This window comes from Hylaeus anthracinus, unplaced genomic scaffold (assembly GCF_026225885.1).
Source record: "Hylaeus anthracinus isolate JK02 unplaced genomic scaffold, UHH_iyHylAnth1.0_haploid 3, whole genome shotgun sequence".
In the NCBI taxonomy this organism is placed as follows: domain Eukaryota; kingdom Metazoa; phylum Arthropoda; class Insecta; order Hymenoptera; family Colletidae; genus Hylaeus; species Hylaeus anthracinus.
Genome location: NW_026535284.1, coordinates 14,072,010 through 14,099,942, shown reverse-complemented (window position 1 = coordinate 14,099,942; position 27,933 = coordinate 14,072,010). Strand labels below are relative to the sequence as shown.

At 46.4% G+C, this 27,933-nt stretch overlaps 1 protein-coding gene across 4 annotated transcripts; it reads right to left on the bottom strand.

The window, feature by feature from the left end:
* Nucleotides 1-581: 581 nt before the first annotated feature.
* LOC128893466 (transcription factor kayak) lies at nucleotides 582-27,933 on the bottom strand. Of its 4 annotated transcripts, XM_054154419.1 has the most exons (4): nucleotides 7,679-7,851; nucleotides 6,024-6,098; nucleotides 1,693-2,133; nucleotides 582-1,567 (listed from the first exon to the last, which is right to left on the bottom strand). In XM_054154419.1, the coding sequence occupies exons 1-4, from the start codon at nucleotides 7,745-7,747 to the stop codon at nucleotides 998-1,000; spliced, it is 1,155 nt and encodes a 384-aa protein (XP_054010394.1). In that variant the 5' UTR covers nucleotides 7,748-7,851; the 3' UTR covers nucleotides 582-997. The 4 variants fall into 4 exon arrangements, with proteins under 4 accessions (XP_054010394.1, XP_054010396.1, XP_054010395.1 ...); XM_054154421.1 differs by lacking the exons at nucleotides 6,024-6,098; nucleotides 7,679-7,851 and adding an exon at nucleotides 27,528-27,933; XM_054154420.1 differs by lacking the exons at nucleotides 6,024-6,098; nucleotides 7,679-7,851 and adding an exon at nucleotides 21,161-21,594.

Here is a 27,933-nt window from a genome sequence, read left to right as displayed (position 1 = left end):
ATTATACTCTAATTTGCATAAACAGTTACGAGTTAAATACAATTACATATCACTTGCGCGCGCAGATACTCGCCTACCGTTCGCGACTATACTTCCGGGTTAAGATGCACAAAAAATACTTCGTTCCTCGAATATACGTGTATTTCCCGCTATCGATTCGTACTCCTCGAAACGCGATAACGAGAAACATTTCTTTCCTTTTCGTCTGGCAAAACGAATCAAAATTTCACTCCGCCGAAATAGTAAAAATGATCAACAGTTTGCCGAATGGATAAATCCATTACAGACACGAATACTGAATTAAGGTCGACGTCTAATATTTTGGCCACTCGAAGCCATTCGTTCAACTCCGAGATACGTTACAAAGTATCGTCACATTTAGCTGGATGGTAATAACGGGATTTATACCTGGACGACCTCGAACGACCATAATATTTGGCGTTTGCTCTAATCTCGATGCGACGAATCTCGTCGAGAAACACGAACAGGGTGGGGGCGAAGGTTACCAGAATCTCATGATAACGGTAACCGTTTCGTAGCGAGTCTCGCTTGGTAAAATGTTCGTCGAATACAATCAATGATAACAGTGCAACTATCATCCCTTTATTGCAACGTGTTTTTTGTTTATTTCTTCTTTACAAACGAGTCATCCAGAAATGCATCGTACGGCGTGTTTCTCCATCGATTCCCGATGAGAAGCAAAGTACGATCTCGGCTCTCCGAAGCGAAAGATATCAGGAGAAAGGGCAAATTCCGTCGCGGAGGGTTCCCCGGTTTTAATACTGCCCGACGAGATCTATGTACTTCGGCGGTTCAACGTATGGCAACTGGGTGATGTAGAAAAGAATTCGTCGAGTTTCCCTCGCGCGTCATGGTTCCTCCCTCCTCCTGTACATATTTTTAACGATTCATCCGCGAAACAAAGTAGTTGGCGAAAAACAACGTCTCTTCATTCTGGATCGTCCTCGTTCGATCCGTATTCGAGGCCCTCTTGGCGTCACAAACTCACGAGCTTCGGCGGATTCGCATCCGGGGAGCTGAGGTCTACGGCTGCCAGATTGTTTCTCTGCTGCGTGGAACAGGATGGTATCAGGGGGGTCGAGACAGGCGTCAGACCGGTACCACCTTCCATCAGCGATTCGAAATTAAACGGTATGCCGCTGGTGGGGGTCGTGATCGGCATCCCCGCGATGTCCAGCGACGGTTTCATGAAGGACGGCGTCTCGACCGTTTTGAACGTCAGCGAGTCGGGCCTCTCTTTCGGTTCGGTAAAAATCGGCAAGGAATTTGGTCTGTTGTTGTTGTCGAAGCCAACCGGCAACGAGTTCGGTCTGTTCGGTCTCGCGGCGTGCACGGACTCGCGTTTCGAGTTGGCTACGACGAATTGCTGTTCCTCTACCGGAACCTCGGGCTTTATCACGGGCTTCACGTCCGGAGGAGACGCGGAACGAAGCCGACAAACGGCCCTGTGCGCCTTCAGGATGAACTCCAGCTCGTCTTTGGCCTGCTCCAGCTGATGGATCTCTTCCTGCAAGCTTTGTTTCTTTTGTTCCAAGTCCTCTGTCTCCTACAAAAAAAAAAAAAAAAAACAAACCAATGAATATTTTTGTTCGAGCTGTTATCAAACGCGGATTGATTTCGTTGGTGATAAAGAAACGATAACACGTTAAAACAATAGGAAACACGACTTACTTCTAGCAAGGCATTTGTGTGATCCATTCTTCGCTTGCGGCATCTGGCTGCTGCCATCTTGTTTCTTTCGCGACGTATCTGTCGTCGTTCCTCCTCCTCGGGTGTCATCCCGATCGTCCTGGTGGGCCTTCTACCACCCATGTTGCGCCTCGTTGGCTGCTGCGGTTGCGTCTGATGGCTCTCCACGAGGGTGGTGTTGGCGGCCACGGGGCCGGCAGCGGTCGTGATAATCGTGTGATGCGCCGTCGTATTTTGCGTCTGTGCCGGCGTCGGCTGCGAGGGTTCCACCAACGGCGGCACGAACCCTGCCTCGCGACTGTGCGACGCTGACTCGCTGGTCAGCTCCAAGAATGTTTGTTCGATGCTTCGAAGCGTCGTCGGCGTCAACGTCGGCGTCGTTCTGGTCGGCACTCCGCTGTGTAATCCGTCCAGAGATACCAGCTGCAACATCAAACGAAAATTTCCTGTTAACGCGACGAAACGTTCTAAACTCTGTGCGATCGATGGTCATGGAACGAACGCCTATGGGCGTTCAGCGCGCCGGACTTAAATTCCACTTAAGAACGAATCAGAAGATACTGTATCGACGATCTACGTATCAAAGGTGCAAAAAATAAATACCTCGAACATTATCGAGACTACGGATCCCCGAAGATTACGTGGAACCCGCATGGGAATAACGAAATGAACGGTCGAAACTCTGTTTCTTTGACGACTGTCGCCGCGCGATGACTATGCAACTACTGTAATATAAACGCGACTCTGCCAGGTGCACAAAGATAACGAAACGGCTAGGAAAATAAATGCTTTTTCGCTGGCAGCTGTGCAGCTCGAGCGCCTTGGAAAGGTACTGCGCGTTAGATTGCCGTTAACTGGTGTTACCCAGCCAGATAAAGGAAGTTTCGATCGCATCGTCGACGTGGACACCGCGATTCCGACGAATGTTTTCGTTTCGAAGGAAAAAGAGACGTTGCGAAACGGACGATCGAGGGGGAAAAATGAAAGGAAAATAAAAAACGATGCGAAACCGACATCGTTGGAAAGGTACGCCGCTCGCGTTATCGTTTCCTCGTCGCTTCGATATCGCGAGCGGCCTTAATCCGCAGAGATCTATAGATAGAAATAACCGTGATCCAATAGCCGATAAGCTATCGGGCGAACCAGATAGTCCATCCAGGGTTGCGTTTCAAGGTATGCGAAATCTTTGTCGTCGACATCATCATCGCTAAAATTACAACCAATTATCGCTACGTTCGTAGCGGTTAACCTCTTCCTGATAATCATCGGTCATCGATGTCTGTATACACGTTTCGATCTCGCAATCAGTTGCGCTAAAAATCTGACCTCCGTAACTTCGAACCTACATCGACGTCTACCGCCGGCGACACGCGTGCGTTCCACGTCGCGAGGAACTTGGGTGGAAACGATTGTCAGTCACCCGACGGATTTCATCGACGAATAAAAGTGTGTACCGTCCAGCTACGATGATATATTAATGACACGGCTCGAATCGCAGCTCACGTAGCGACAACCTCGCGTTCCCCATTATCGCGTCGGCCAATCGGCGGACGGGGACGCCGCGACGTATTACAACCGGCACACGTTTCCCAGAAAGCACAAAAGGACGCAGGAAGGAGAAGCGCGTCCTTCGCTCTTGCAAGAGACAACGCCACACGCACACCGGCGAGCCGCTATCATTTCTAAAATTACGATCAACGTTAGGATCGTTTTAACAAAGGACGATTCGTCACGAGCAGACGTCAAACAAGACTGAACGATTACCAGACTTCGAACTTGGAATGTCTGCGTTAACTCCTTCCTGAGTCTAAAGCGATCGATTCGAGAGGAATGCATCGACCATGTTGATTTTTAATTATACCAGTAACGTACATTTATATAATATTAAAGCTGTTTGTCGCGAGACGAGTTCTAATCGAGGCAACACGAGGTTACCGTTCTCCAACTTTGGACGAAAATTGATCGTCCGTCTATTTTTAACACGGAATCGGCGGTTCATAATCGCGGAGCACCGCGTCTGGCCGAGTGTCATCGCTAAAATTACTTAGTACACCACCGAACCGACGACTCCATCGCGAGAGTAATCGTCCACCCACAAAGTTCGCGGCCCACCCGTTCGATCCTACCGCGCGCAACAAATTCAAGAATGTACGGAGCGATAAACTTAGGCGTTACCAAATCGTTTCCGCGCGTCACCGGTTTCTGGAATTTTGCTATTAGGACGCGAGACGGTTCCGCCGGTTGCGCGATACCTGGAACGTTTTCGAAACGTGAAAACGAGATTCGCTATAAAATTAATTTCGTATCGAAATTTTTGTCGCCGTATTCGACGCGTATTGAAAATTCGCGTCGATGCTCGCATCTCTCGGAGGTATCGCATCCGATTGTCTCGATCTTCGCGCGACGCGAACGCGATTTGTCGCGCGAGTATAAATCGGGTAATAACTAGTTGGAAGCCATTTTTGTCCGGTGCGGGTTTCTCGATTTGGCACGATTCAAAATTTATGGCCACGAAAATCCCGGGAAGGGCAATTCGGTTATTACAGCGTTTATCGGAGGCTCGATAAATTTAGAATCGCTACGAAGGCGCGGTGTTTACCGCGCTCGAGAGTTATCGGCTCTTATTTACTTTCTATAGACGCGGGACTCTATCGGAACCGAAAATGCGTGAGTTGACAAAGGTGTGGTCAATCGAGACACCGCTTACACTTTAAAAAAAGAGAAAAAAAAAAAACTAAACCGTTACATCGCGAGTGTTTGCTGTAAAAGATTATCGGTGCTCGCGATCTTCTTCGCGACTCGCTTTAATCTCGAAAATTTCGAAACGCGATTGCGGGAGTTTAGGCCTTTGAGAAACACCGCGACAAATGCCGCGACAAATGGGCAAAGCACGATTCGAATTCAAAAAGGGTCGATGCTTCGAGTCGCATTGTTCGTTCGAGTTGAAGAAAAGTGAGCGTCAGCTTTTTTTTTTAGCAGTCACGAGACTGCGATTATTGCACGACAGATTCGTTGACCGATGGGCCGTTCACCACGGCGCATGACCGGGGTACACGTTGAACGACACGAGGCAGTGGCGAACCGTACTCCGTATCATTTTGTCAGACGTGTCTGTGCAGGTTCCGACAAGTCGATGCCTATCCCAAGAACGTATCGCGATCCGACGGCGGACTTGCGCGTCGCTCGCTATCTGAATTTCGCATAGCACCTTGGAGGATCGAACGACAGTTGCGTTTCTTCGACAACGACCTATTCCCGTACACATCCTTCGCCTCGGTGCTCGCATCCCTAGCACGAGGCGCCATTAATCTACTCGCGACGCGAAGTATGCAGAATATACGCGTCGAACGAAGTCTTTTTCCACGCTGCTGAAGCTGTATCGATAAATCAAGAATTTTTAATTCACCGGTAGACGGTTCTTTTTTTTTTTTTTTTTTTCAATTTGAGCATCGCTATGCGTATCGGATACAACACCGCGCGAGGCTGCATTCCGCACGGTTTGCGTTCTAATGGGAAATTTCAAAATTTCAGGACGTCTCTTTTCTGTAGATGGTGGTTCGTCAACGGTTTTCTTTTACCGAGAGCGTTCGTGGGAAAGCGAAGTTCGAGACACGCTGAACTAGATCGTAACGGACTAGATCGTAAATTCCTCTAGCGAGCAACGCGTAATCGAGCGCGGTGGTCGGTTTTCCAATTATCGTAGTTCTCGGAGATCGCCTCTCGAAATCGAGTAGCGGCAGGATCGTCGCTAGATCGAGACGAACCACGGGAGAAAATTCGGATAGGGACCCTCTCTACTCGGTCGCGTGCATCAACCCCTACGCGACACCCTGGCGGCGAAAACGTACAGAAATATTTCGCGCAGATGCGCGACGCCGCTTTTTCCCTCCCCCCTCCCCCCCCCTCCCCCCGACGGGCGTTTGGCATGCGAGCGCGTCTTCCGTTTCGCGATGCACACGCGTTCTCTCTCTCTTCTCCCCGCTGTGCGCGACACCGAACGAACACACGCTCGCACGCTCCAGTCGATGCGCACACGCTCGCAGCATCTATAAATAAATGCGTTTGCTGTTTTAATCTGCCCTGGGCCCGCGTTACGAGCGAACAAAGGGCGATATCGGCAACCAGAAAATCGTTGCGAAACGCAACCAGACACTCGAGACCGCGCGTTCACGCGACGCAACGCGATCAGAACGCGAACTTCGATCGCTAGCGATTCGTCCCTTTTGGATTTGATAGCGACTGGAAAAGTAAAGACTCGGGAGCGGGCGGGGGGAAGGGGGGAAACCCCGTTAAAGAGATATACTGAAACGAACCTGTGGGGGAACCACCACCAAGCCTCCCTCGACCGCACGTGCGCGTAACATTATACCGTGAAAAATAGATTCTCGCTAAATAAAGAGAGAGAAAGAGAGAGAGAGAGAGAGAGAGAGAGAGCGCAAGTGGCTCGCCTCGAAAGCGAAGATAATAAAATAATTGTAATCGGACGCTTGAATCGTACGTAGAACGATTCGGGTATCCCGCATACGTCTTCGTACACCGTGGAATATTTTGCTCTTGCGTTGGAGAGACTCGTTAAGTCCGCGCGTTATTGTTGAGTGCTCGCTCCTTCAAACCGTCGAGGTTACTTTTTCTGTACAGTTCTTTCAAGGTGCCCGTGGAGAATCGTCTAGGTGAAAGTTTGACTTTTTAACGTACTTCTGCGCAACAACGCACGAAATACCGAAGCCAGCGATTAATGATTTCGAGGTCGGGCGATCGATGGTTTCCAATATATTTATATCGTTGGAATTTATCTTTTAAATACGTAAGGTTCAGCGATTTTTACGGGACGCGTTTGCGAAAATATTCATCGTTTAACACGCTCAACCTCGTTCCTCTCGGATCTGTTTGTTCCACCGAAGCGGGTGGAAGTTCCAACGTTTGTTGCACAACGTTGCTCAATTCTTGCTCGTCCGCGTCGCAATAATGTTCCCGCATATGTTAACGGGGGCTCAGTAACGTGCGTTCGCGAGCCGAATAGAGACTTTCTCCTCCAAGTTCACCGACGGCGCGCGAGTGCGCGAGTCTTGCATGTTCTTTTTTTTACTTTCTTATCTACGAGAGAAGAGTATCGGAACGAATAGTGGCAATCGTCGCTTGTAATTTTTGCGAGACGGACGCTTTTTGATCTATTCGATTCCCTTCGATTCGATTTAATTCGTTCGCTCGACGAATGGTTGAGTGAATGAAACTCTATTTCGAAGGCCTGCCAAGTGGTGTGTTTATTTTAGACGGTCGCTTTCGATGCCCCTTCGAGGTCCTTTTATACCGTTTTCTTCCAACAGAAGGCTACTTTGCACGAGACAGAATGTAATCGAATGCGTTTCTCGAGCCGGTGATCCCTCAACAATCACCGGACACGTCATCCTCGAGTAAATCGAATTTAGAAACGTATTCGATGGTATTTTAAGTGGTCCGCTATATTTAAACCTCGACTGTTTTCGCACGCCACGTGACTTTCCGGCAGAGATGGGCAGCTTTATTCGAGTAACAAAGCGAGGAATATGAAGCAAACGTAACAACGGCGAAAGACACTAAAATTTTAGTTGTCTCGAGATCCCATACTACTCCCTGTACAGGCCATGTGACCGAATGTACTCGACCGCTTATTGCCCGAGTTTATTTGTTGGTACAAAGTAGAAAATACGGTCCGGATGGCGTACCCGTCACTTTCAAAATAAATCTCGCGGCCGTTTTCACTTGTGCCCGATGACGGGACTGTCCGTTTCGAAAAAAAACGTGGATTTTCATCCACGGAAGCCTTTAAAAATCTTCGAACGCTTCTTCGGGCAACGCGGTATATAAATATATTTTCGCCCGTTGCGGAACGTAGATGAAACAAAATTAACCGTGAATTCTTCGAGTAGCGTAGGCAACGGATCTATACTCTTGGAAATAGTCTTGGAAATCTCGGAACATGTAGGATTACCTGCTGATAAAGCAGTTCCTGCGCGAGGATATTAGCAATGTCGACTGGATCCATGGCGGTGGCTGCCATAGCTCGAGGTATCGGTTATTCGTTCTGTGTTCGTTTCGTCGTCGAAAGAAAGTAAACAAAAGGAAAAAGGAAAAGGAAACAGGGGGGAATAAGTTCGGGAACGATGCGTGGGGGAGGGGGGGGGGAGAACACGGGGTCGAAGGAAAAGAACGAGCGAACTCGTTTTTGCGGGGGGGGTTACGAAGGGACACTTTGGGGGATTAAGGAAAAGGTTAATTTCAGTCGATCGTTCGTTCGTGAGAGATCGTTTGGGACGTCGGTGTGCGCTTCCCCTTCCCTATCTATCTCCTCTTTCTCTCCAAACTCTCTCGATTCTCCTCCCTCGCACACGCTCTTCTTCTCCTCACTTTTCGAAGAGTTCGTCACCACTGCGTCCTCCACCGACGCCTCTCTTACACTGAGCCTCCCGACGCCGCTCTGCTCTTCGTGGCCATACGCGACGAGGAAACCTAATCTAAAAATAACCTTCGAATTTCGAGTATGTGTGCTTGACAGAGAGAGAGAGAGAGAGAGAGAGAGAGAGAGAGAGAGAGAGAGAGACGCCGCGAAAGAGAGAGCCAATGAAAAAGGTGGGAGAGATTTCCGCGCTCTCATTTTAATTGTTTAAGATCTGCGAATCGATCGCCGACCCTCTTCGCAATTTCATACATTTCAACGAAATTAAAATTAATTCATCGTCTCCCGATACCCCGATAGAATTATTTTACCTAAAGCTAAAAAGGCTAGAAATACTCGAGACGAGATTGGATATTTAACGCAACGGTCTCCCCGGAAGTTTATGGCCGAGCAAATAAGAAAGGGGTGTCTTTACGACTTTCTCCATTGTTCTCGCTCGGCAAGAGCAACATTCTTTCGGAATCGCGTAATGGTTCGAAGTTCCTGGCGCTTACTGGCCGATTTATCTGCGACGGTCACCCCCCGAAGATTTATACTAATCGAGATCTTCACTAAGCGCGAAGATACACGGTATCCAACACTCTCCCTCTCTCTCTCTCTTTCTCTCTCTCTCTCTCTCTCTCTCTCTCTCTCTCTCTCTCTCTCTCTGCGACAAAGTACGAAATTATAAAAGTTGTTCAGAGGAGAACACGGATTCCCGAGTTTGCTCCAATTCTTGACCGGTGTGCTCCGAAGAGCGAGAAAACTCCAGCGAGAAGAGTCTATCGAGTTTATTCGCGAGCAATGGTTTTTCCCCGACATCTCTGAAATTCCCCAATTGCTCGTCCGTCTGGAGGATCTTAATTAGCTCGGGTTCTAAGTTTAAACACCTGTGGAGCATCGTTTGTCGTCGACGCCGGCTTCGCCGTTCGTCGCCGTCTTGGAAACGATCCAAGAACTCCTACCTTCGCCGAAGTCGACCAAACTACATCGTCGTTTAACTAACCGAAAGTTTTCGCTAAAAATTCAACGAGTTATCCGCAGCTCGATAAGATTTCTTTACAGGGGACGCGTTGTTATTTCTTAAAAAATATATCGTTATCGTTGTTGTTGCATACAACCACGCCGTCGCGAAATTGAAGCAAACGCGTCGCTCGAGGGCGTCGCTTCGTTGTTTATCGCGTTGGACGTTTCCAGGATATGTGGCTTCCTTCGTTGCATCGCATCGTACAGCGAATGCGTACGTTACGCTCTTTTTTTTTTTTTTTTTTTTTTCTTATTATAAGTTCGTCGTTATTATCGCAATTTTGCCGTGAATATTTTTCCTGACTGATTTGCATGCACTTACGATTACAGGCTATCGACGCGGTCACGTGCGCGAGACGATCGATTATTTAAGAGTAGTATTTTGACGCAACTTTCGTACGATACGGGGAAAAACAGCGAATAATTGAAATGCCTAATGGAAAACCTGTTCCTTTGCGTCACTCGGTAACGAACGAATCGACTCGGGCACGGTTCTCGCGTTGATACACGAGATGGACATTCAAAGCCAGCTTATCTCTGACTCGATACGAAAACATGTGGCAGCTAGATTACAATAAACAATCTGTCTTGTTTTGCCAGCTGACTCTACTTCTGGAATTTTTAAACATCAAACATCGTGCGCGAGAGGCGTATCCGATCCACGCTTGTTACGTTACCCGTAAACAATCATCGCTCGCAGAGGACACTTTTATTTTACCGTTTAGAGAATGCACGGGGAAAAGATAAACAAGAGGACGCGTTCGTTAGAAAAAACAATGCACGACGAGTCCTTATTCGTTCAAACGAACGCTAACCGCGTTGGTACCGGCGCACCCGGTGCATCGTCGCGGGAATAAATATTTCCTCGAAATTCGTCGAGGTCTTCCCCCGTTCGCAGCCAACCTATTATCCGTATTAATCTATCTGCGCCAACCCTCTCCGGATATCTCGGATGCCTCCCTTCCTTCCCGAGCATCAATTTCGAATTCCAGGAACCGTCGACATATTTCCTGGCCCCGATAAGGCCGTCGAGGGCGTCCGATTAACAGGAAACCATCGGATTCAACAAACGGTTAGTCGACTCGTCGGAATAACGGATCCGCGTCGTTCGAACGCGTCATTTTCATAGCCACCTAAATTCGGCCCGATTACACGTCGAATTACGTTACGCATCGGCGGATAGATCATCAGGGATCAATTCATTTGCATCGTCTATTACCGACCGACGATATCGATACGTTACCCGAGTCGGATAATTTCAGTTTACGTAACGAAATAAAGATCGACCGCAAAACCGGTACAAGGTAAGCCGTCGATGATCGTGCCCGATCTCAGGAATCCATTCTAAATTCAACTTCGCTGTTTTCTCTCGCTCCGACGCGCGCGATCAGACGTTCGTGTGACGTTCCCTGGATCGGGTGGTTAACGCACAGGCTTTTATTTCGACGTTACAAGTTTCGCGGTACTCGTAGCTCGGGAGTATACGAAACTTTGATTCGGCATTGGCCGTTTCCATCGGCTAATTATGCGACAAGGATTCGACGCAAGGACGGTCTCGCGCGTGCCGTATCGGCAGGGAATTCGAAAACAAAGCCAAGATACCGGGGCACACCTCGGGACGAGCTACACAATTTTTCCACGAAAACCTTTCTTCGCGAAGGGCGTTGAAATGTCAGGCCAAGATCAACGGAGCACTCAACTCGGGCCCAGTGGGCGACTCAAAGACGCGTTTCTCGAGCAAACAAATTGCGAACGATGTTTCTTCGACCGATTAACCGTGCGGTTATTATTATTCTCCACGGTAATTACAGCTTTCGGTGGGGAAACGATTCTCCCGCGAGACAATTACGACCTACGACGCAATCGGACGCTTGGTAATTATTTGTCTAATCTCATTATTACGCTCGTCGATGCCGTCCTGATCGGTACAACTCGTTACGAGTTTATAGTCGTCGTAATCGAGGCGATGTAAACGAGAACTAACGAAGGAAAATGTACGATAAATTGAATGCAATAATATCACAACGTAGTAGTATAGAGCGTCTACGTAATGCTCGCAATACGACCGAGAACACGTTCCAATTTCTAATCTCGTTTTAATCCAGCGTCGACGGATCGACCCACCGCACAGTTTCGCCTAATGACGCTTTATTGCCGTGTTTTCCCGCGCGCGCGGACATGTTTTCTCTTTCTGCGTGCGCCCGTTGCGCGATGGTTGCTATTGCGCGCTGTAAATAATAACGCAATTACGTTCGTCGTCGTCGTCGTCGTCGTCGTCGTCGTCATCGCTGAGCGAACCGAGGGCACTATCGCGGTACGAAATGGGGAAAAAAAAGAAATAAGCGCGTGCGACGGCCAGCCGACGCGCGACGACGAGACGAGTCCCAGCCTTGGATAACAAAGGAGAAACATTTCTACGTATATTTCGTTCGGCGCTCTTCGGAAGGACAAAAGACGGCGTGCGCTTCTATTGCCACTTTCAGAGTTCAACGTCTCCGAATTAAACTAACAGAGTTCGGAGATAAATACTGAACGCAACAGATACTTCAACGCTACTTTATCAGTAAAAATGAAAAATTTGTAATATATTCGAGCAGAACACACAGTCGTGTAACGCAAAAATTGAAACTCCACCGAGAACAGGCAGAGCATATCGAGAGAGACGATTAATTCCGCGAAGAGGTTAGGAAACTCTGCTCGTTTACTCGCGGCGAATGATAATCTTCTTTGTTCGATCCTCTTAGACGCGGAAAACCTAATAGCAGAATAATTTCGTAATCATTTATTCTGCTCGCTTCGCTGTTTTTCATCCGCGGAGACCCGATAGGAAGACAATAGCGATACTATGCGCAGTTTGCAGAAACTTTGAAAAGAAACGCAAAGTTATCACGCCGGTAACGCGCGTCTATTAATACGAGTCCACGCTTTATGCGATTTTCTAGTGTAAATGAAGTCTCGTTAAAGTTTCCGATCGCAGATTGCATCAGCTTTTTTTCCACCCGGCAATGGCGGACTACGGCGCCGCCAGATCCAAGTGGCACGCAACGTTCGACTTCGATAACGCAATGCAACGCAATTACAAAAATTGCACCCATCGGAAGATTGGCTGAAAAGCGAACGGCACACGGTTCGTCGGTCGAAACGAGGACAAGCGGATTTATTCAAATTTAATCTCCAGCGAATGGTAGACGCGTAGGAAAAAAGATCTGCGCGTTAATTCGGACGAAAAATATGCCGAAGGTTGGGAGCGAGCTCGAATGTCGCGATCTGGCGCAAACACGCCGATGCACCAGCCGTGGACAAAGAACAAAGAATGTAAACACGATAACAACGATTCAGCGATCGAACGCGCACGACTTTCCCTGTGTTGCTACCGTTTTCGTTCTACCGAGCGTACAGGACATGCGGAGCTGCACGAATTACATAACGTGGAAGTTCATTTTCTCTGCGACATGTGCTCGGTTCCTATCGAAATGATAGCAAAATATAGAATCGACCCAATTTCGAGTACATCGCGCCGCGCGTTGGAAGCGTCAACTGCCAAAAAGTATTCGCTTCCGAACTAATTCTCTTCTATTTAAAAGATAGGTAACGTCGTCCGATTCAGTGGCCGAAACATTCCGAGCGTTAACTCGGTACGTTATCAAGGAAAAACGTGAACGGCGTTTCCTGGAATATTATCGACTCGTACGTCAAGGTTCGAAGCCTTGGCTAACCGATTCCCGCGGTCGGTCCGTGGAAGCTCGCACGCTCAGCGTGTACGTGAGTTTAGACGTGGGACGAAGCACGTGTACGAAACCAACTGTGACGAAGTCTAAAGTGCAGCCAACGAGAGGAAACACAAAATGCATTGGGCATCGACTATCGCGGTCGTAGAACAAGATAAGGATGCTATTAGGAAAGGAAATATAGCCCGTCGTCTTTGTTTGAAGTTCATAGTACGGAAGTCCGTCATCTGCGCAATTGTTTTTCTCCCACGGACATGTTTATTCGCGAGCGTTTATCGACGAATACAGAAACGTTCCCGCGCATGCTACTTTTCCACGACGAGATAAACAACCTCCAAAACACCGCCGACCGCGCAACAACGCTTTTATCCCGTCCGCTTAAACGCACCAAAAATGGAAATGATTTTAAAGCCTGGACTCACCTCGAACAGTTGCCCCACGACCTCGTGCCTGTTCACGAAAACTATCGACCGTGCCGTACGGTCGACCTAACCTAAAGCGGCTTCCGTTCGTGGAAGGTATTCGGAAACCGTCTCGTGAAACTGTCGCTTGACGTCAAGTTCTCGCGGGATGGAGGGGAAAGAAATGTGCGTTCACCGAAACCAAACGGAGCGGAGGAAAAAAAATGAAAGGAAGAAGTCTCGCCGAACGACCGCGCTCGACGGCAGTCGTAGTGACACTGACAGTGCTTCTGTCAACGCGCTATCACCAGGCACCACATGGTCGCTCGTTTGCTGTCGGCCTCGGCCTCGCGGCTTCGGCTATCTTCGGCCGTGCTCGATTCCTTTCTCGAGAGGACTCGATCACGATGCGAGCAGAAGAATCCTCGTGGGTGAAGAGAGCGAAACAGAAAATGATCGGGGGACCAGAAAAGGTTGCATTAGTTCGGGCTAAGAGATGACTTCATTCCGGCCACCGAAACGCGTTCGAGCCGCTTTCAACGAGACCGAGGATCGAACATTTCTCTCGGCCACGGAACGCAACATTGTGCTCGAGCCATTTTTTTTTGAATACGTCAGCGGAAACGAAACCACGAGTGGAATACATGGCGTTTCCGAGTGTCGCGTGTCTAGCTATCTCCGAGTTGCGAATACAACGCTTGTTCCGACATCGTGAAATCAAATTACGCATTCCATAACTTTACTTTTTATGGAACATATACTCGTACGTTAAAAATATTTCTAGGTATCGTTTATCTTATCTTTACCGTTAGTCTACACCGATGTAAACAATTGCGTATCAAACAATGCGAAGAATAATATACCTATCCTTCGTAAATTGTCTCTAGATTAACAATTACGACCGATACAAATACCGTTGCTCGGAGAGAATTTATTTTCGCTTGTCGTTACACGATGCCGATGTGTCGAGCGCTGCAACGCGATGATTTGCACGAACAAAACAAAAGGAACGCTATCCACGCTACACGACATTCAACGGAATGGCAATCTCGAAAACAATTTTTAACGTTCCCGCCACTGTCAACGTGCCATTGTTACGAAAAACGTTCGAACAAGTACCGATTCCGGGTACGTGAAATATTATTATTATAAAAAACGAACCACTTTGCACGCGAACTCTAGCATCCGATCGCCAGGCGCCGACCGATCGTGACTCACGATGGGTTTCGATACAGGCAGCGACAGAATCATCGTACTAGGAAATTTGAAATTGAGCGCGTATCGTTACATCACACGAATTCCTACCTCTTCTCTGTTGGAAACGACAAGCTCGAGGATTCCAGGAACATATACATATATCGCCTTAATTTCATTGCTCGTCGAACCGTTACTCCGACGTTTTTCTCCGGGCCTCGAAAATCTTACGCGGAATACGCGGCACGACAATTTCCATGAAACATAAGAGAAACGAGAAAGCTCCGAATCGATAGATCGAGTTACCGATTAGCAATTAAATCAGATTCTTCGAAGAACCGATAAAATACATAAACCATAAATGGTAAAAGGTCAACGTATGCCGAAGTTGCCTGGCGATGTTCGTCTTCTTTCAGATCCTCATTTAAACCGTCCCTACGCGGCAGCCTCTTCAGACTGCATCTAGAGCTCTTAATTGAAGTCTGGCCTTTACCGAGCCTCGATTAACGATTACCATTGAGAACAGTGCCCCGTTGTTGGTCGCACGCCGTCTTTTCTCTGGACCGCAAAGGTTCCATGGGGTTTGACGAACAAACACAACCGACTAATTGTCTTTGGACGTTCCGGTGATCGCGCAACCCGAAAATCCCGCGAGAGACCGACGTTCACGCTCAGCGATCGCGCCATATCTCCTTTGAGACCGTCTCGAACCGTAACGTTGGTAAAAAGTGAAATAATTCCAAGAAAACTGCGCTCGTGTTCGATGACAGGGTGGGAAACGCGTAACACGTTCCTTATGGTTGACCCACGCAGCTACCATACGTCAAGCTCGTAGTAACGCGGACCAAAGCACTTGGACTGGTCTGTCAGTAACCGATAAAGACGAAGATAAGAACAGAGTGGCTCTGGCTCACCGTTTTTAGCACCGAGGAACACAAAGCCAAACAGGAGCTGACTCGGCGCGGTTCACGATCAGAGGTGAACGACACCGAATGAGACGGGATTTCCTTCTGCGTAATTTTGGAAATTCCGTTCGCGTGATGGCCCTGTCCTCGTTCGCTGGCGAACCATGTACATACACCGTCGAGGCTTCGAGGTAAGAACGTTCGTTGTAGGTCAGTTTCAGCAACGATTATCGATCAAATATATACAATTATCGTTCCTCTAAGATCGAGTGTACCTTGGTGAATATTAGGGATATCACGACAAGAGAAACAAGTTCGCAAGCAAAACCCGCGATTGCTAATCCTGCCTTTACACACACACACACACACGGCGATCGAACGGCAATCGATCTTTCGCGACGCAGACTATATACATATGTCTTACGAAACCGACGCCTGGCCTCGCGGATATTTATTATTTAATCGTCTACTTTTTACCGTGGATGATCGATTAACTCGGATTCATTGAGGCACGTACACGTAATTACTACTTTAAACATAAAGCATTGCAATTATAATGATCGCGATAGCGAAATCGTCTGAAATCTTCGATTCGTCATCGGGTCATGTTAGCAATGAACGAATCACCGACCGCGATATTTGAATAAAGATCTATCTATTCGAATAAGCACTCGGATAAAGATTGACTCGTATCATAATTCGAACGAACTATACCGATATTGACATTGCAGTTTTTCGATTTTCCCAAAGGCGTCGAAAAAGCAGTTTCTCGACGCTGTTATCAGGATTTCCACCGTTATCGTTGAATCGCTGCTAGCACAGACACGATTCGCGATCACGCGAGATATCGTTCGATAACTATACCGAGCAAGGCTGCCCGACCGTTTCATTTTTCAGTATACTTTCCAGATATAGCGATGACGACGCAATTTATGGACAGGAAGGCGGATTTCCTTCGAATCGCGCGATGATAAGTCGAGGAAAGTCTTCCTTCTGTTTGCGCAGTTCGGTCGACCCTCGCACGAGCACCGTCGTCGACAAATAAAGTCGCACGTGCACGGTGAGGACGTTGAAAACGTTAAGGACGAAGGATGGAACGAGGGAGGGAAAAAAATGAACACAGGCATAAAAGAAAACGCTCTCGAGGGCAGAAACGGTCCGTGAATTCCTGACCAGTGACGCAATCGCGCAGGCATTTCCGACTGGTTGCACTTCGGCGGCCACTCGGATGAGAATACCTACATAATCGCGCACATAATGCGACTACGAGGGACTCGACACGCACCGCACCAGGCTCTATCGCGCTTCTTTATACCTTTTGACCCGCGACCGCCTTCTGCGCAACATTTTCCGTCTCGGCTTCCGCTCTTTTTCAATAAGAAAGTACCATCGACCGTATCGTTTAGATCACGGGTTACTTTTGAATGCATCGAGTTATAACGAACTATTTAGTACCGTGATGCGCGTTCCTGGCACTCACGGTGCCTTTTGTGGTTCGTTGGGAGACCCGCGAGGACAATAGTTTCACGAAATTGGATACGTTCGTCCCATGTATCAGCAGTGGCCCTAAAAGAGCAAACAGGGTTCCATGACCGCTTAAACGAGCAGTCGCTTTCATAGAGAGCGAGCATCACCCCGAATAGACGGAGTAACTTTATCATACCATCAGGACGGGAAGAAGGACGAGATCTTTTTTGAATAATAACCACCGCATCAGAGGCGACGCGTCACGAACCTGATTCCTCGAAGAATGCTGTTACGAATAAAGCGGAAAACGCGCGTCTCTGATACAGATCACCCCCATGGAAATCAATTTTCAACAGACTGAAGGATCTCGAGTAGACGACCCAGGCGATTGTGAGTTTCAAGAAACACTTTATCCGACGTGACGTCTACTCTTCGCGTGACAAGGGTACGTTAGAAGAATGTGTGCCGCGGTGTGTTATCAGTGTGACGTTTATTCTCTACTAATAATAATAAAACGATGGTAGTCCAAAGCGTTAATCGCAGCAACGTTGTTTCTAAACACGAGTGACTATTATGTGCTGCCTGATACACGAGGCCGGACTTGCATCGGAATCGGCCAACTTCTGAATCACCTTACGAATGTTTAATATTTTTCAGAACCAACGTAAAGCGATAAGGAAATATTGATTCCAGCTGCGAGTACGGGTTCTTTCCAATGACGATTGTAGATCGACGATTACGTGCGTTACCATCGCGCATTCGTTAAAATATCGTTCGATGGAATGACGCACGCGTGAACGTTCGTCGCGATGTTTCGATTCAAGGAGTACCTAACCTAATACCGGCGAAATCGGTTTGGTCGATACCGCCGACGGGGAATTTTTGCTTCGCGTTGGTTACACGAGCCGCGCGTGCATTACCGACCTTTTGTATCGTTGGGTTGATGAAACTCGCTCGCGACGACAATTTAGATGATACAATATCGCGTATCGTCGGTTCTCGCCTCCGCCGGGATCTTTGTTCCGTAAACGGTGATGGGAACTTTAGGAGAAACGTATAGCCGCGTTTAACTTAGTTCGTCACTTTGTGTAGAAAATCGACGCGAGCGCCGGATAAAATGGAGGGCGAGGCCGGCAAACGGAGACGTTCAACTTTCAAGTTTCGCAATCGACGACCGAGGGGAAAACCCCAAAGACCGATCGTACAGGAAAAGTAGAATCCTACCGACGAGAGCGTGAAACCGAAGAGGTCCACCAGCGATTCGAGGCATTCTCGTGGGGAAAGTGTTAACGTATTGACGTCACTCGTACGCAAGATATCTTTCCGTGGAATCGACCTCCTTTCGAGGTCGGCTACACCGGATTACCAGCTCGTTATCCATGCACGGGTAAAAAGGAATGAAAAATTCACAATTTTACGACCACAGAAGCCGCAGAGTCTCGAACTTCGCGTTTCGCAGTCATTGGCAACGTCAGCGTACCGAGTTTCAATGATTCGTTGCCACGAAGTCGGAGATCTCCGTTGTGGAAACGTTTCCGGCACGGTGTATCGGACAACGTGATTTCGCAAGAGTCCGTTCTTTATACGCGATTTCATTATTCGTAAGTCGGGAAAAATATGACCGCTCTATAATCCCGAGTTGCGAACCTTTTCTTGCCTCGATTAGGATCTCTGGACCTCGAGATTTCTTTTTCCGTTCGCCTCTTGTAAATTCGCTACGTTGAAAATGTAACCGGATCGCGAAGAAAAATGTAAAAATGAAATTACGAAGCAGATCGGCACGACCTCCGAAGCGGTATGCGAACTTTAAAATATAAATTGCTCGAGAGCGGTGTGTATCGTAAACGATACGGTGGACATAAAGGAACTAAGCGCGCGCAACCGATCGTTTAGATGTGAACTTACGGTCGTTCGAGATATCTCTGTTACCGAGCTGAATGCAAATTTCGCGAACGAGACTGATATCGTTCGATCGAATTATGGTAAGATGAATAAGCGTTTGTCGAAGAGGACAACGGCGAGACTGAAAGAATCTTTAAAAAAAAATGTTAATTACGTCACGGTTAGTTACGTCAAATGTAATTGTTTTCAACTGCTCGACGATGTTATAAATAACCAGTCATCTTTGACCTTCGGTTGCGCGTAACGTTCGACAAATAGAGGCAAATCGCACGCGTCGCTGAAAAAGATAATCATAAATTATTCCGACAGCTGTGAATCGCAAACCCGACTGGGTTACGTCTACTTATCTATCTTACGTTACACTTCGCACTTCTAATTTCTACATTCACTATCAATTCGCATTCTTCCCGGTCGTTTTCGTTAACATCTTAGCGGCAGCGGTTACCGAGAACCCATTCTGCTCGATCTTAATTCACCGAATCCGGATTTTCCAAACGGGTTTCGTCCGCGTTACGAGCAGCGGAGACTCCCACCAGCTGGAGACACCTCGGATCTCGTTTTCTCGGTAGCCGAGAAATAACCGCGGTTCTCGGTAGCGCGGATAAAAAAAAAAAAAAAATGTAAAAGTCACGGATCTAATTGCGACAGTCGGCGTACGTAATCGTGCAACGTAAACCGGCGTCCGTTTTTCCCGGTACCCGGTGTGTCTCACGAGAGCATATAATCGACATGTTTACGAGACATCGCGACTAATAACGGCGTGCAATCTCGCGTGTCGCGACGGCAAACCTGCGCACGCGACACGTGCGTGGATTTTCATTCATAAATCGCTGGTAAAACTACACGCTCGCTGACTCATCTGTCGCGCGCGCTTCGTTTCGAACTAAGCTAAGCCCGGTTAAGGGAGGGGCGGGACAGAAGAAGAAGAAGAAGACGAAGAAAAAAAAAAAAGATAACTCCCGTTGCGCGTTTTATGCAAATCGGATTGGGTGTTGGCCTTCCAGTGACCGCATCGTCGATGGAAATTTTTTTTGCGTCCACCGGAAACAGCCAATTACGACGCAACTTTGAAAACAGGTTCATCTTTATCCTTTACACCGTAACGGTGTCTAAACTTTTTAGAAGGCATCTATCCCCTCGCCATAAAAAAAAAAAAAAAAAGAACCGCGTTTGTTATTCAAGGTCGTCTGAACGTCGAGATAGATTCGATAGAATAGGATTTTTGGTAATTTTTAGACGGCTAGAACTCGAGGATCAGAAATTATTGACAACGAGCGAAAGGCGTGCTATGCGAAGCAGAAGACGAAGAATTGGTCGTCTTTCTCGCGAGGCTAAGAGGCAGGATGACACCTCTTGCCTTATGACCCGTCCGTATTGCTCCCGCTAAACTTAACCCTGCCTTCGTTTAACTAAACCCTCTAATTGGTGGGTTAACGAGCGTTAACTCCGGGCTTCCTGTCAGATTTAACTGTTTTCCTTCGGTATCGTGCTCACAAAGAATTCTTAAATTTCACGAGGGGGAGCCGTGCGTCTCTTTTCCAAGTTCAACGACACGCGTCGCTCGAAACGATCAACGACGATTCAGTTCGAACGAAGGAAAATTTCGAATAAACATTTTACGAGTCCGTAGGTTCATGCTCGCCTTCGTAAAAACGAATTTATTTTTATGTATAAAAAATCTCTGTACTTAACAGAGGGTTAACTGTACATCATACGTAGTATCGAAACCTTTAATGACTAACGAAATGACTTATAGAGTCGTTTCACGGAAAGTCGAGGCGAGGTTCGCAAGAATTTAGCTTCTTAATAGCAACATTAGTCGTCCGACAGATGAGAGGTGCCTTCGAGACCACATAAACCCGCTTATGTAATAGCCCGTAATAAACGGGCACTTTTAACAAGACCTTCGCGTATTCCTAGAAAAGAATATACGATTACGGTAAAAGTACGATAAGAAACGGGCGTTATTCGAGCGTCTGAAACTAATTAAAAAAGAGAAAAATGCGACGCGAAAGTTTAACAGGTAAAAATGTTAAACGTTTAACGCGATATCTACGTTTCTTAGAAATGTCGAGAAAAGATGCCATTCGATTACGCATTATCACCGTGTAATGCTCTTCGCTTTCGTAGATACATTGTTAACAGCGCTTCCGATACTGTTTCGATCAAATAATCACGAATCAGCTGCTACTATTGTCGAGATAAAACTCTGGCTTTAGTTCGAGTATCGATTGTCCTTCGACCATGACACCTAGACGTTCGTACAAAAAAATCGACGTTTCGTTTACATCGATTGAACAAAGGATTCTCGTGTTCCATAGCCATAACGGCACGCAATTTAAACATTCCGAATACTCGTATGCAATGGATAACGAGAGAAATAGAACAGACGATAAATAAGTATAATTCTCTTACTATTGCGTTCTCCTCTTTGCTCAGTTGCCACGGGTCGGCCTGGTTGAAATTCGGTGGATACATGGAAAACATCGTGTAACTGTGATCTTCGACGATATTGTCGCAAAAGCCTGCGCTAGGTACACGTTGCGTCATCTGTGAGCGGTTTTCGCTTTCAAAACTTCACTGGAAAAATTCTTCTTCGCGCGAGAGGTCTATCGAGAGTTTACCAAAGCACGGTTCAACCGCGAGTCAACGACACTCGCCAACGGACACCTGCTCACAGCTAGTCTAGTTCACCAATAGCACAGTTCGGTTAGAGGAGGCATAGGAATCGTCCAAACGCAAAAGTAACGCGTGCAAGTCGTCTGTCTGACACTGACACCTACGAATCTACGAGCAACGCGACAGCGGCGCAACGTGATCGGCTATAACCGCGCGTACTTACGTATCCCAACTGAGCCCGCCAATGTGTCTGGGAAACTATATAGAAAGACGGCAGCTCGACCCCCCACCAATCAGAGTCCAGCAAGCACCGCGTGACGTCATCGCCATCTTGATTGCTGATTCGCGCGATAGCGCTCGTCCAATCAACGAGCCCCATACAAGCTGCACCGAGGCTGCTTGCTCGCGACGAACGCTTCCACGGAATCGGGGAACGCACCGCGAAGAACTAGATCCCCCTTTCCAGGTAAACGACGTGCGGGTCGTTAACTTGCATAATTTTGCGAACTATATAGTCCGTAATCAGCGAAACCATCGTTCCGTAATCGGAACTCTTCCATCTAACGAACGATATCGTCGATTGATTTTGATCTATGCTTGGCAGACTATAGCGCGACACTCGGCGGAGTTCGATTGAACAACTGTTAACCGTTTAACTGTTCATCTTAACTATAAACATTACCCTCAGGGCCTGTAGCGGTGTTCGTAGCTACAGTACGGGCTTAGAAACCCCGTGGTAGCCAAGCTAGAGGGTACCCAATAGATGAAAAGCAAGAGATACTGCAAACAGTATTAAAACAATGCAGGAGTCACGTAAGACGATGACAAGAAGAATGGAAATAAGCTAGTAATAAGTAAACGGTAGTGCAACAACTTATAAATGAATGAATGAACTATAAATATTTAGTACCGAAGCTGACGTTAAGTCAGAGTAGTTTTTAGCAAGATTTAGGTTGTCCGAAAAGTTTCTTTCGCTTTATTAATAGGTAATACATGCACAATATTAATATTTTATGTTTTATGTTACATTACTGAATTGTGCACGATTCATTTTGCTCCATTACTGTTACGATATGAATATATTCATATATATATATATATATATATATCTTTGAAATTAGATTGTCTATTTATATAAACACGACCACATAAAATATTAGGTTGTCCCAAAAGTTTCTTTTGTTTTATTAATAAGTAATACATACGCAATATTTTCTGTCTAATGTTACATTATCGAATTGTGTACGATTCATTTTGCTCCATTACTGTTACAACATCAACATCTAAAAAATTAGATTGTCTGTTTATATAAACACTACCGCACAAAATAATTGAGCGCAACTCGCGAAAGAAATTTTCGGGCCAACCTGATATGTACGCTTCGCGTACAATTAAAAACAAAGGATATATTTTAGATTCGAGTCCTTGGCGATTTGCCCTACTTGAAATGTGTCCGTTAAAGACAATGCGGCTCGGAAAATATGTCAAGGAGTCACTCAGGGGTATTTGACATGTAACGTGTGCAAGCTCGAGGCGGTGTCTTTAAAAAATCGCCGTTTCTTCGAGTAGTTTTATTTCGTATTCCCTGTGCGTGGTTTATTGCGTGTCCGTGCACGGATGCGGAGAACGGGCGCCGAAAATAAAAACAAATTATTACGCCGTTGAGAGGCTATCGTTGCAAAAGATCATCCGTCGCGAGAGGAACCGCGGATTCTCTTACTATTTCGGTACAGGGAAATCCCTCGTGCATGCACAGCTCTTTGTTCTTGTTTCGATACGTACACGCGTGCACGTGCAACGAACTCCGCCAGTCTGGTGCAACGTACGTGTGAACGCACTTTGCACAAGAATAAAAAAAGCTGGCACGATCGTTATTGTCCAGCACGTATCTACATTGAATACAAGTTGGAATTGTAAGCGATTACGAAGAAGACAGTTGCGACGGAGTTCGCGAAAATAATTATCGGTACCGTTTACAATTAAAACATTTGTTAGCGTTGCCAGTCGAACAAGCACGCAATGCAGGCTGGAAAGAGAATGGGTAATTTACGACTCTGTTTGTCGAGAAACTAGTATCTCGCGAGAAGTAAACAACAACGGATGTACACCGTTCGAGGTACATACCCTGGGTGAGAGAATGCAATCAGTCCCTTCCTTGGGCGTCTATTGAGAAAACTACAAACTTGGTTGGATTTATGACCTTGTTTTTGTGGAAAGTCTCGAAGATAGCAAAGGAGAGGCAGAGTGTCAATAGAGCGTGAATCACGCACAGTTGTCTGCAATAAACCACTTGAACTCTCTTCGACCATCCCGTGCCGATATCGAAAATAATAGTTTTTGCGAAGCAACAATGTTACGAACGTAATCGATTCGAACACAATTTTGGTCATCCCTGGCACGGAACAAATGTGAAACGCGAGTCAAAGACGTCAGAGTTAATTGCGTGGGATAGTGGCTGAGAAACGTAACGCGACAAACCGTAAACCAATTGCGAACGCAGGCATCGAAAACGTTTAATTAACATAAACGTTCTCGACGTACAAGTCTGTTCAAGAATTTTCAAGTGTTTAGCGCGGAAGGTTTTTGTTTAAAATAACGGCGAGGATAGGTGAGTAAAGGATAGATGGTTGCGTCTTTGTTCGTTGCGTCCACAAAGGGACGTTATTTTTTAACGAGTACATGACAAAGTTAGCGGGGTCAATCGAATGTTTGTGGGTAAACCAAAAGCCAAGGATTGCGGCACGCGTCGCACGCGCTGCATAATAATCGCCACCGAAAATTGTACAAGAGAAAGGCGGAAGCCTTGATGATCGGCCTTTTTATGGGGGAAAACCACGTAAACCACGGAGGACGGGGTGTGCACTTTGAATATTCAAAACTGGACAATGGGGAATAAGTAATCGGATGAGCCACCGTGAATCAGTCGGTTCTCTTTTATGCGTCGAAGGATCCGCGTACTTTTACTCTTGCCGGGGACAAAACACGAACAAGCGGCACGATACCGAGAAAGAAGCGGACACAATAGGCGAGGAACGACGGGCAAGAAGATTATACCTTCGTGACTCTGCTGCCGATCGGAGGCTTACAATTCCTCTGATATATTTACGACAACTGGAAAACACTTCGGCGTCTTTCAGTTTGTGTGTATACAGGGTGTCCCAAAAATGTTGGAGGTCCTTGAAAAGGATGGTTCAGGGGGTGATTTGAAACAACTTTTTCCTTAGCGAAATTGTTGTCCGAGGCTTCGTTGAGGAGATATTAACGGAAAACACTGACCAATCAGAGCGCGCGTATACCATTGGAGCGGCCGCGATAGCGATGGCTACGCGCTAGGTAGCCGCTCTCGTACGCGAACAAGTGACTCGACGTGCGTCGAAGGATATTGACGCGGCCGCTCAGCGCGTAGCCTTCGCTACCGCGGCCGCTCCAACGGTATCCGCGCGCTCTGATTGGTCGGGTTTTTTTTTATTAATATCTACTTAACGAAGCCTCATCCGACATTTTTGCAAAGGAAAAAGTTGTTTCAAATCACCTCCCGAACCACCCCTTTCAAGGACCTCCAACATTTTTCGGACACCCTGTATGTATTTTTTTGTGAAACGTGAGGTATCAAAAGTACACGAACAAATTAATTTCTTAACCTTTGCAATACGCTACGCGAAACTACCGTGTTAGGTAGAACCGTATCAACGGATAAAATCGTGCCTAAATATTCGAACACGATCACCGCCCACGCTATCAACCCGAGAACAAAGAATACGCGCCACCTTTCTCAGAATTCTTTCCCGGTAGTATTTTTTACACTCGCCTACACGTGCTTTTCAGCAGTCCTCTATTTGTCCGTAGAATATTTGCATATTATCGATCGATTTTTTCGTCCGAACCCTACCGTTAATGGCAATCGAGATAATTAGGTGACAACAGCTGGCTCGTAGCATTAATGCTGCGCAGTACTGCGATATATCGTTCTGTCCGCGAGAGACACGTGTGCTGGTTTTTCGTGTGCGCGTGCGTGCCGAGGTTTACGCACGTGTCGGCGTATCCGCGCGTGTTTTTAAATGGCCGCTTTGTCACACGGCAATGGAGTACGGGTTCTTTATAAAACAGCTGTTGGGGGACAGCAGAAGCCATGCCAGTCGCAATACTAGATCAATACCATCGTCGGCCACAGAATTTATGCTAGGGGAGACTCCTCGACCGGGGGTGCGCATTAAACCCTCGCCGCCATCGTCGCCAATGGCGCACGGTACACTGAAACCATGAATTTTGTCTCGACTATCCAAAAGTAATCATTTACCGAAACTAATTATACGACAAAGTTACCGTTTAGCAAAAAATGTTTGTCGAGAATTTTTCAATACAGATATTACGAGTTGTGACGCAAATAGAAGAAAAACGGAAATTGGCAAAATCATTGGCTACTCTGCAATCATTCGACGTCAATGCATAAACGGTACGACTGGAACCTGTTTTGGCGAGCATATTCGATAAGAATTGGTAGGTGTATACGTTTATCATTTCGATGTTGTATTTTCATATTCGAGCCAATGTTTAAAACATTTTCATCTCGCTATTTTCGTCATTCCGATAAAATATTTTTATAAATACATTGTATCATTTCTGTGGAGTCGTCGACAATCATTGATCCGCCGAGATCAGTGAATGGACGTTGGCACGTAAGACAGCCTTTCATTGGCTAACTCTATAGTAACTCGGAAGTTTATTGGCGATACATACGCATAGAGCGTGCACCTTAAATGGATACCTAGCTAAGTGGGACTAGAATGAAAGTTGTTTATCCGAATATGCACACTTCGCGGAATGCATTATCGTTGCGAACGAGGAACTAAATATTAGGTTGTCCCAAAAGTTTCTTTCGCTTTATTAATAAGTAATACACGCACAATATTAATATTTTATGTTTTATGTTTTACGTTACATTACTGAATTCTGCACGATTCATTTTGCTCCATTATTGTTACAACATGAATTCATATATATATCTATGAAATTAGATTGTCTATTTATATAAACACGACCATATCAAATAATTGATATTTATACAACTCGCGAAAGAAACTTTCGGGACAACCTAATAGTTTCAATATTTTTTTTCGTTATCGTCAATTATTATCTACCGATGAGAATGCGCAAGCGCTTGGGAGTTATGAAAATCGAAAAACATGTTTTCACGTCGAACAGTTTATAGCGATGACGCCACGCGACTTACAAATTTAGATCTCGGCATGTGTACCATCTACGAATGAAGAAACGTTACAGCCCAGACCCAACTCGGTTGTCAAGTACGCTCGTGTAAACTGCGAATAATCGCCGAGTAAAGAAACTCCGCGAATTTGATTTTTTACGTGGTGATTGTAGATAAAAGCAATGGCAAAAGCAATGGCAAACGTTAACATAAGCCAATTGTCAATCGTTTCAGTGAATAGGTTGTTTCGAAGAAACATAACGGTTATCGTTTTTCGTATACTCTGTACGTACTCTCGGCATGTTCTCTGAATCTTTCTTAAAGCCCGATAGAGCACGCAATCGTACTCGTTTAAGTCAAGTATTTTGAGTTTTCTTGGTAAAATTCGAGTTTATCGCTAACAACAAACAGTATCTATTCGAATAACGCTTAATCATTCGAGGAAACATTACGTAACGCGGCTTGGCAGACTTTAATTCGCGATGACATGTTACCGTCGGAATATTTTTACGAAATTCATATACGCGTCGGTATCGTCACGTGAAAGATGTTTATGCGTACACGTTTGTGTCACAGAGATGAACCATATCGAGATTGGGTTGAATGCGTCAAGTTGTTTAACTATTCTTCTATTAAATGTATAAAAATTTACATTTAACGTAGTTTGCATCCGAGATATGGAGATCTGCACAGAGGGCAAACGGTGGGAAAGGTCTCTAGGAAAGTCTAGGAAAGATTTAGCCTGGCTTTACTTTAAAATTTACCACGAATAAGATCGTAAAAAAGGTTTACAAATATAAAAAAAAAAAACCGTTGCTTCCCCTCCCTATGCAATTAATGATTGCGCCATTGGATACGTACATGCATCACGGTTGCGTAAGCGTCCATATTTATACGTAGAAATCAACCTTTTCGCTGCGAACGTTAAGTGTAGGATATAGCTTGACAACTACTTACGTTGCTGTGTAGTATGGACGAATTCGCGATGCTGGAGAGAAAATCATGGCTGACGCGGGAGCTCTGTGACGTCCCGCTGTCGCTGGACACGCTCGAGCTGTCGTAAAGCACATCGGACACGTCGAGCTTCATGTTTACGTTCTTCGTGGCGCTTACAGGATCAACCTGGTCAGTTCCTTTACGCGAAAGGAAAAGTCTAACGGCTAGGCTCGCGTACGATTATAACCTCTTCAAGGATGTATCCGTTTCGGCAGCAAAGGCAGTAAAGGAGCCTCGTTTACGGAGAACTCGAATCCAGCACACACGGATCGCAGGTTCCTTTGCCCGAAACTGTGTGAAACTGCGCCCGATGACTCATACCGTGGGGGAATACCTCGAGGTTCGCGCACGTTCGGTTCTCGGCTCA

What these genes read in the sequence shown, in the direction of transcription:
- LOC128893466 (XM_054154419.1), bottom strand. Translation starts at nt 7,747, where the DNA reads ATGGCAGCCACCGCCATGGATCCAGTCGACATTGCTAATATCCTCGCG. An exon ending in AGGAACTGCTTTATCAGCAG is followed by an intron (nt 6,099 to 7,678) that starts GTAATCCTACAT and finishes CTCTTTATTTAG; the next exon opens with CGAGAATCTATTTTTCACGG. An exon ending in ACACAAATGCCTTGCTAGAA is followed by an intron (nt 1,568 to 1,692) that starts GTAAGTCGTGTT and finishes TTTTTTTTGTAG; the next exon opens with GAGACAGAGGACTTGGAACA.